This window comes from Oryza glaberrima, chromosome 4 (assembly GCF_000147395.1).
Source record: "Oryza glaberrima chromosome 4, OglaRS2, whole genome shotgun sequence".
In the NCBI taxonomy this organism is placed as follows: Eukaryota; Viridiplantae; Streptophyta; class Magnoliopsida; order Poales; family Poaceae; genus Oryza; species Oryza glaberrima.
Window position 1 is genome coordinate 861,946 of NC_068329.1, and position 9,446 is coordinate 871,391.

Sequence of the window (9,446 nt, forward strand, 5' to 3'; positions counted from 1 at the left end):
CAAAAACGCGAACCTCTGGTTCACTTGACGTGTGCACGTAGTGTAGATCGGGGAATCTCCTGGTACTCAAGCTGTGTGCGCGTAGCAATTTTCAACGTGAAATTGAATTCACAGAACAGGGCGATGATGGCTCTGACTGTCTGACTTGCCCTACTTTTTTTTCACTTTGGGATCCGTGCGCAATTAGATTGGTTTCTGCTGCTTTTTCTCCTCCCCCGACGTGTGGTGTGGAGACCGGCTGCTGCTCCTCCTGCGCTTTCTCTCGACGAGCGCGGGCTGCTGCTTCTCGCGTGATCGACGAGACGACGGGTGTCGCCGAGATCGATTTCTTCGATCCGATAAACACGCCGATGGCCGGGAACTAGTAGATTCTCCAATGATCTGATACCACTTGTTATGAAAATAGATGCACAACGGAGACACGAATTTTTACGTGGAAAACCCTTGCGGGAAAAAACCACGGACGCCGACCGGCAATGATCACTATAGAGGAGATGATTACAAACGTAGGGGAATCACAATGGGAACGTCTCCCCTTCCCGTACGGCTTACAAGAGTATATATAGGGAAATAGAAAAACACCTAATAGGACTCCTACTAGGAAACTAATCCGAATATATTCTGGGCCCAAAATTCGGATCACATATTTAACATGTAAGACTACTCTTTCTCAGTTCTATTGGGAATGGCAACAACAAGGATCACGATGTGTGAATGCGAGAAGAGCAATATTTCTTGAGCATATGCGATGAAACTGACGATTGTGTCTCTGCACTTGGGAGAATCTAAGATGTACTGCGAAGCTGGAGAATCTCAGCTGAAATCAATCTGCATATCCTTCTGCACTAACTGTTTCCAAACCGAAAAGCAAAATGGAGAACGAAATCGAAAAGCAAAGAAAAAGGGTAGAAATTCGATTCAGACCCGTTTGGATCGGCGATGCGAGGAGGTCGGCGGTGCGGATAGACAGTGGGAGGATGAGTTACCAGCCGAGCATATCGACGCCGGACTGGGATGATGAGGCAGCCGGGGGCTAGGCCAACGAGCTCCTCCCCACACGCGTCGTGACCGGCCGATGAGCTCTTCCTTCCACGCCGGCAAGGTTGTCAGCAACGCCGCTGCCGAGCAGCAGCAGCCGTCACCGTCAGCGGAGCTGACCATAGAGGAGGCGTCACGGTTGGCGAGTCCCTTCCCCGCGTGCGCCGCGCCCGGCAAACCCCTGCCCCCGCGCTCGCCGTGGAAGGTGAACCCTTACGTAATTTTTTAATATTTTTTTATAACTGAGATGCCACGTTAGCAAAACCACTGTCAAAAACCACTAAGGGAGTTGTTTGGTACTGGTTTTAACACTTGGGGGAGGTAATATATCCAGTTTTACGTTTGAGAGATGCAATTCGACATAGGTCAAGGGTTGAGGGACGTAAAATAGACTTATTCCACCTATGAAATAGGGAATGTGGTATACTCAGGGCCCCATGGGTATACGGGGACGGGGACCTGCTGACCGGCCCCAAACCCGCTACACCCTATGGGGGTCTTTTCTAGCCGTTGGGAGCCCCGTGGGGCCTGATTTAGCCCCATTAACACCCCCTATTGGATGTTTTCCCACCGGGTATCGGGGTTCGGGGCTCTATTGTCATCCCTATACATACGTATGCATATACATTAGATAGAGGAGAGAGACTAGACTAGAGCTCCCAGCCGCTCCCGGTAGCGTCGTAGCGATGTAAACGGTGGAATAAAAATTAATAGTAGTAAACCATTTTTGTGTTCATGAAAGTGTAGCTGCATTTGAATACAAAATATGAATCGGATTTACCCTAAACACACGAATTCAAATTTAATACTGATTCGTTTCAATCGTGTTCGGACATCCACTTGGTAATATTTCAAACAGACAAATAATAACCACATCGCATATTTGCATACTCCTATTTAACATATAATTACACAAGAGTGTCTGTGACTTAAATACGTCACACAGTAATGATAGCCACAAAATTGAAAAAAAGTGATTACTCTACTTCCAATTTTCAACTCGCTAGTTTACAAGCATAGCAGAGTTGAGCCAGCTTGTTTGTTAAACCAGCAAGCTAGCTTTAGTAAAACTTGCCAGGCCGGGACAGTTCGCTATCCATCCCTACTCTTATCTATCCTGTTTTTCTTCACAAAGGTTCACATTCTAACCCAGACATAGAAGTAGAATAAATTTAAATCTGATGATCCGTCGCACAATAAATGGACGAATAATTCACCAAACACACAAAAATACAATGGAGAAAAGACATTGCAAGAATGTTCAAACATGCATACTAGTATTACATAGCACCATGTCACTGTAATTTTAGGCTTACCAGATGCATTTTTTAGGTGATTGAAAGATGAGAATTTTCAGACGAATGAATTAGCAAAACCCTGATTAAAATAGTGCCATGAGTATACAAAAGATGCTTACAAGGCCAGTATGCACAGTAAAATATCATACGAGGAACACAAAACAGCAACATTTTGCAGGCAACGCAGTGTGAAAATAAAACTGTCACACCAGGCCATGGAACTGACTGATTCTGAAACAATTTCAAATTATATATGCATCTTTAGCACTAGTATCTCAAAACTAGAAAACCTGTCAACAAGGATAACAGAGGTCACCTTATCCCTTCCTTGTAAAAAGGAAAAGAAAAGAAAAGAAAAGAAAGAAAGGTCACCTTTTCCCTAACTTGAAAATTAAAATGGCAGGACATAGTATATAACAAACTGCTCTCTTCTGAAGTTTGAGTGGCACACCAGATCACCATGGTAGGCGAACCTGCCATAGTTGAATGGCATCAGCGATGGCATGCGGTCTTTGCCAACCAACCGTATTTTTGCTGTCTTCGTTGCCCCAGTTGACTTTCTCACACCTTGGACCTTTGCTTCTGTTCTGCCACTCATCTCCCATCTCTGGAGCACTTATCACCCATAGAATCTAGGTGGTGTCCTGTCCTGCTGCATCCAAACTTTCCATGGCTTTATTTTGGTTACAGCGAAATCTCGATAGTTTAATAGCAAACCTTAATCTCGATAGTTTCCCTGCCAATTAAATCTGGTCAATTGAACAAAGATAGGTACATTTGTTGGAACTATATATAGAGAGGGAGGAGAAATAGAGTTCATCCTTCAAACAAGCCTTGCACAGAACGTCGTAATATCTCTGGGGTATACATGCTGCATGTTAAATTTCTCGGAAAACATGAGCAAAATAATCCTGAATTGGAATTTCTCTGCAGTTCATCAAAGGATCTTTCATATGCTGGAAAAATTAAATTTTCTATATCATCTCGCAATTTCTGCTTTAGCTCACTATCAGGAACTTTCAAAACCTTCTGGCAATCAAAAGTACCTTCAAACTTTGAAATGAATGCATTCATAGATTGACGTATGCTTCCGCCTGTATGATTGTTCAAACAAGATATGGCTGGACCCCAAGATGCAGTCATATATCTACTAGTATAATTTTCCATGTCACTCTGGAACTCATTCTTGCACTCTTCAATGAGCTCCCTATGGACCAATAACCCATCCAGCAGACCATTTGTATCCCTATTAAAATGCTTTATGTTATTCAATAAGAATATGAACAAGTTTGGATTGTTTCCGTCTGAATCATTTTTGTCTGGATCATCTAACATGGAAAGCTCTTTGATCTTTAATTTCCAGCAAGCAATGACGCCATTAATAAGATAACCAAATGAGTCTTGGCCATCACCAGGGACCAGAGTGGAATGCAATAAATTCTTGTGAACGTTGAAAATCTTTATTGCATTTATGAGGAAACATGTCGTTGGATGAATAGCAATGTTGTCCCAGGTTTGCACCTTAAGTTGTATGAATCGCTTCATATTGTCAATTATTCCCCTGGAAGCATTCCTCATGTTATGTAAGATGCTGGTAAAAAACTCGTCAGGTTCATCAGGAGACAACTCCCTTATGGTAGGAAGGACATCTTGTAGTGTATCATAGGCAAGTAGCATTAGACGGATATGCTCCTCAGACCAGTTTGACGCACTGAAAGAAAGTGCAATCTCCAACATCTTCTTAATAGGTGACTTTGCAAACTGTTGAAAGTAGTCTTTTTTTGTTTGGAAAAATGGTTGATTTTGTCCACAAAACTGACAGAACATCGACTGGAGAACTTTGGTGCTGATTTTCAGCATAATAAGATAATCTTTTCCAAGATCTTCACACTTCGAAAAATCCATGGATGTCTTTGTGTTTTTACCAAGAATCCATGGTGTATCATATTCATAGAAGAGACTGTAAATAGGAAAAATTGAACTTGTTAGAAACTGTGGGTAAAAAACTTGCATATTTAGAAAAAAAAAAAGCATTGTTATAAGCAAAGACAAATTGGATTACTCATATCCTGGGATTTTAGCATAACAAGAAGCTGTCCCATGATTGCAACTGGAAATGAAATAGAAAGAAAAAATAATTATATACTTAAGCCATGCAACTAGAAATTGGATGGTTTGGTAAGCATTCAGGATACCATTCAATTTAATTACTCAACTACTATGTAGGTAGCCATAGATTTGCATCATGCAAGAAATTACACACGGTATATCTAAAATTTAGGAAACAACATAGATTACTTCTGTATGCAGTAATAATTAAGATTTAGCATTGAGGCCCTATTTGATTTAGATTATAAAGAAGATTATTGCCGTGGATTATCTACTTGATTATAGTGACAATTAAAAATAAAGTTAACAAACAGCTTAAAATAAGTGATCTAAGTAATGCAGTTGAAGAAAGTTTTTTGAGAAAATGTAGTTTTCAAAGCGTGGAGCAAACAATCCATTTCAATAATCTGGCGAACAATCTGAAAAGAACAGGGAGTCTGTTTTAAGAGTCTAAAGTTTAGTACCATATCAGTTTTGGATCCAGAAAAGAGTTCCCACATACTTCATACATTTGTCCCCTATTCAATCACATCAATACATTCTATTGGTTATTTCGTTTACTGATGTTGGTTATATCATTTAAGATATTAGAGCCAACATTTCCAACAATCTAGGTTGACTAACACCTCCACAATTCAAGCAACATACAAATATCCACTACTACACCACCGAGCACCTCCAACCCACGCTGATCGGCACCCTAGGCCCCTAGGGATCACAAACATTCTGATGACCTTATTTTCAGCGGAAACCAGGGGAATTCTTTCACAGAAATAAAAGGCAGGAAAAAGATGAGAATTTTGGGTAAGAACTAAAGAATAAGAAAAGGCAGATAGGAAAAGCTAAGGGAACAGGCAAAATGGGATGGAGGAAACTGGAAATCTACTTCATCAGTGCTCTTCACAAGTTGACAATCAGGTATTTGATGCTATCCTCAATCCCTTTTCAACCTGGCCAATACCTATAGATTTATCCACAAGCTAGCTCAGAAAAACAAAACAAAGATACACCAACACAAACAATATATGTACAGAAGTTTGACAAAGCTGTGAAACGAGTACATCTCTCCATATGCTTCTACTGCATCAACTCCTATATCTCCTCTGGCAATAAAGTTGTTACTAATAGGGGTGAGAAAAAAGCTTGTTCAGCTTTTTATCGAGCTTTCTTCGAAATTAAGTTTTTGTTATTTATTATATTTTTTTCTATCGTTAGGGATTATTTTTTTGTCAATGAGCTAACGAGCCAAGCCAAGTCAAGCCAAAGTGAAAACAACTTTCGTTAAAATTTGAATAGTTTTTTATTTAAAAAATTAGAGTAGATCAATCAGAGCAGTTTTGAAACGACCCAAAAGAGCCAGCTACATGAGCTTTTTCTTTTCCACTCCTAATTACACATAGTCCTTGTCTGGGGAGTCTTTTTTCTCTGCAGTTGTCCCTGTCTGATAAGAAAGGTTCCTTTTGGTTTCACTGATGCTCAAAACTTGGATGAAATATTTATTGGCCCATGGCCGTTTCACCAGGTCGTTGTTATCTGCCCCCATTTTCTTATCCATGGTGGGATGACACCATGGCGCAGAAGAAAGGGAGAAAGGGGTCTAGATAGTCTTCGTTTTTTTTTTTTTTTCGTTTGAACTCATGTAGTCTGAATGCTGTCATTTCTCTTAATGAAATGGGAGGAGCGTGACTCTAGTTAAAAAAAAAATTACACATAGTCCTAGCTCTACTTAATAAAACAATACTGAATCCTGACTCTGCTCATATTCATCAGGCCATATGTCATGTGAGAACCTTATTTGTCACTTGTCATTGTTTGGAGACAATCCCAAAGCAGATAGTTGTATGCTGATTTCCAAGAATGTGTCTGTATGAGCAACAGAAAAGTGAGTGACAAGGTAGGTTAAGTGCTGGGGCTGTCATTTCTTGTCGATGGCAGAGAAGGGTGATGACTGACTAGTGAGGATTGGGATAGATGAACAGGGTAAAGAATGGAAACTTAAGAAATGAGGATTGGCAATTGAAATAGAGATCTATTTCTTGCTTCAGACTTACTCTCTCCATCCTAAAATAAGTTAATCTAGTACGGGATGTGACTACTATGAATCCGGACAGGTGCCTGTTATAATGAAGTGGAGCTACATCATGCACCAAACTACACCTGGTCAATTTAGAACTGTCACAAGATGAAATGAACATCAAAGGATTCCCAAGAGTGGAACGATTAGAGTGATTTTCTAGAAGTGACTTTGAAAAATAAGGTGGACAATTCAAAATTTAATGTTAGTCAATGTTTCTTTATGTTCAATCAAAAAGATTATAATGGTTAATTGTGCTATGTTGATATCATAAGAGTAATTTAGAAAAAGTAAAATACTTTGACAAAACTATCAAAAAGACTAACTTCAGATTTGGCCTGCAATGTTGCATTAACTACATACCTAGAGAATTTGTCAAAAGCTACAGATTTAAGCATAAAAATTGCAAAGCTACGGATTTGGCACTGGATTCATTACAAAATACAAACTACGGATTCTACAGGTTCCATACCTAGCTCTGTTATCCACTAACCCTGACGGAAATTTTGAATAGTTCTTGAGAAAATCAGTGTTACAGCTTAAACAACTAGTTTACTGATAATATTTTGGCACTATGCCTGTAATTTTGCGATATTGTGACTTAAAAGTTAAAACATGTAGTTTTCTGCTAGTTTTGTCAAAACATGTGAACTTTTGCGAAATTTACTCATTTAAAATGTCATAAAAGTATTGCCATTACATATATTTAACAATTCTAAAATGCACCACAATCCAAAAGACTTAAGGTGTCCTGGATTCTCTTAATGGAAAGTTGGATCCATCCAACAAAACATGGATGGCCATCTCCCATACAACCTTTGCCCATGAACCACACGGACCCTTGTTCTTTCTGTGTTTGACCCTGCAACCTTGGCTAGAACGGTGCGTTGGTTGCAAACTTGTAATGATATGGATTGTTTTTCATATATAATGGAGAAGTGTTTTGCACTGCACGTCAAGCCAACTATATGGCTTATTAACACATAATATGTGAGCAGATTAGAATATTTTTTTTAGTTGCTCCTTTTCCTGGGGTGCTGGGAAAAAATGCCATACAGGAAATTTCCATGTTAATTATGGCTGGTTCAAACATGGCGTATGCGACCAAAAAAGACAGGTAATGGGGTAATGGAATCAGAGAAACGTTTGACGTTGGATAATTAAAAGGCTGTGAATTACCTGCTCAACATATCTGAATTGTTAGTGAAGATCATGAGCAGTTCTTCTCTGTGATCACCTATGATCTCTCCGCAACGGCCCATAGCGGTATCAAGCTGTGCCACAGACTCAGTTGAGATGAGGTTGACATTCTCGTCGAGAAGATGGACATTTGAAGAATAACGAAGCGGATGCCCGTTCCTTGCTCCAATGCCACCACCATTTGAGTCACTTGCTACACTAGATGCATAATTGTCAGGACTGCTCCTTTCTGATGAGTCGCATGGGCAGGAGCAGAAGTGGGTTGGATTTGTCCGGATCGAAAGGGGGGGTCGGTTGATGCATTCGTAGTGACTGTTGGCAGCTGTTGACAGTCCATCCCGGTTCCACATGTGCAGGCGGCATATCACCTCTCCGGTCTGTCGCATGGAAACGGCCTGTTCCATACAGTATTAAGGAAGATAACTTAGAGGGCAAAAGGAATCTAGCGACGCAACTATCTGTGGCATGGCAACACCCACAGAGCAGCAGCAGCAGCAGCAGCAGCAGGAATGGCCATAGCCATAGGAGGACGCAGGAAACGAGTAGCAGCCAAGCAGCAATCCTCTGCTCCTCTCTTGTCGATGAAGAATCCGGGCTACCTTTCATCCACCCTAACGATCCTGTGGCCAAATCAGCATTTTGCTGTGAGAAACTGGAGCTAGAATATCAAAATCGGTGGGGGTGAACGAGAGTGTGCCTCCTACTTCTTCTTCTTCTTATCCCCCTCAAAAAAAAAGAAACAATATAGGGAAAATTGGGAGATGATGAGACACTAGATCCACGGATCTAGTTGGAAACTAAACCCTTCGATTTTTGTTGGCACCCTAAACAACAACAAGAAACCGATTTTTATCATCGTTTTTCGGAACGGAAACAAACCCAACAAGAACTAAGGATGAGCTAAGCCGTGTGCCAATTTCAGATCAAATCGACATTGGTTGCAAGTGTACGGCAGCTCAGTCCTTTACCTCGGTAAGCAGAAGCGAGGCGCCCCCTCTAGGGTCGCGGCGGCGGTCGCCGGTGGAGTGAGGCGGCGCCTAAGGGATAAGCGAGGGAGGAGAGAAGGACAAAGGGGAAGACTGACTATTTGGACTCGGCGACCCAAGCAAATGGCCAAAATCGGTGTCGTTTTACAGTTCGGCCCTTGTTGACAAATTTCTCACATATAGACCCTCCTGATGAAGCTTTTGTACTAGTAGTGGCTGCAATACCAGTAGCCGACCTCTATCGTGTTATCGTTATGAGACGCTAGCGGACTGAAGATACTCCCAATATGAATTGTAGTACAACTTAGATGGTGTTTGGATTCAGGCACTTTTAGTCTCTATATTTAAACACTAATTTAGAGTGTTAAACATAGACTACTTATAAAACTAATTATATAAATGAGAGCTAATTCGCGAGACAATTTTTTTAAGCCTAATTAATCCATAATTAGAGAATGTTTACGGTAGCATCACATAGGCTAATTATGGATTAATTAGGCTCAATAGATTCGTCTCACGAATTAGTCCAAGATTATGGATGGGTTTTTTTAATAGTCTACGTTTAATATTTATAATTAGTGTCTAAACATTCGATGGGATAGAGACTTAAAAGTTTTTAGTACCATCTAAATAGGATCTTAACATCCACTATTGCACTTAGCGCCCAGCCGCCCACTATGTTGTAGTTCGCTATCGGTTTTGTTCGGTCGCTATTGTGCTTAAACAATATTCTTTATTTTT

The 9,446-nt window shown here is 40.6% G+C and overlaps 1 protein-coding gene across 3 annotated transcripts; it reads right to left on the bottom strand.

Annotated features, from left to right (window-relative positions):
- Positions 1 to 2,558: 2,558 nt before the first annotated feature.
- LOC127771147 (exocyst complex component EXO70A1-like) lies at positions 2,559 to 8,809 on the bottom strand. Of its 3 annotated transcripts, XM_052296982.1 has the most exons (4): positions 8,688 to 8,809; positions 8,199 to 8,339; positions 7,699 to 8,114; positions 2,559 to 4,296 (listed from the first exon to the last, which is right to left on the bottom strand). In XM_052296982.1, exons 3-4 carry the CDS (start codon positions 8,103 to 8,105, stop codon positions 3,153 to 3,155), a joined length of 1,551 nt encoding a protein of 516 aa, XP_052152942.1. In that variant the 5' UTR covers positions 8,106 to 8,114; positions 8,199 to 8,339; positions 8,688 to 8,809; the 3' UTR covers positions 2,559 to 3,152. The 3 variants fall into 3 exon arrangements, with proteins under 3 accessions (XP_052152942.1, XP_052152940.1, XP_052152941.1); XM_052296980.1 differs by having other exon boundaries at positions 7,699 to 8,339; XM_052296981.1 differs by having other exon boundaries at positions 7,699 to 8,543; positions 8,688 to 8,798.
- Between the last annotated feature and the right edge of the window lie 637 nt (positions 8,810 to 9,446).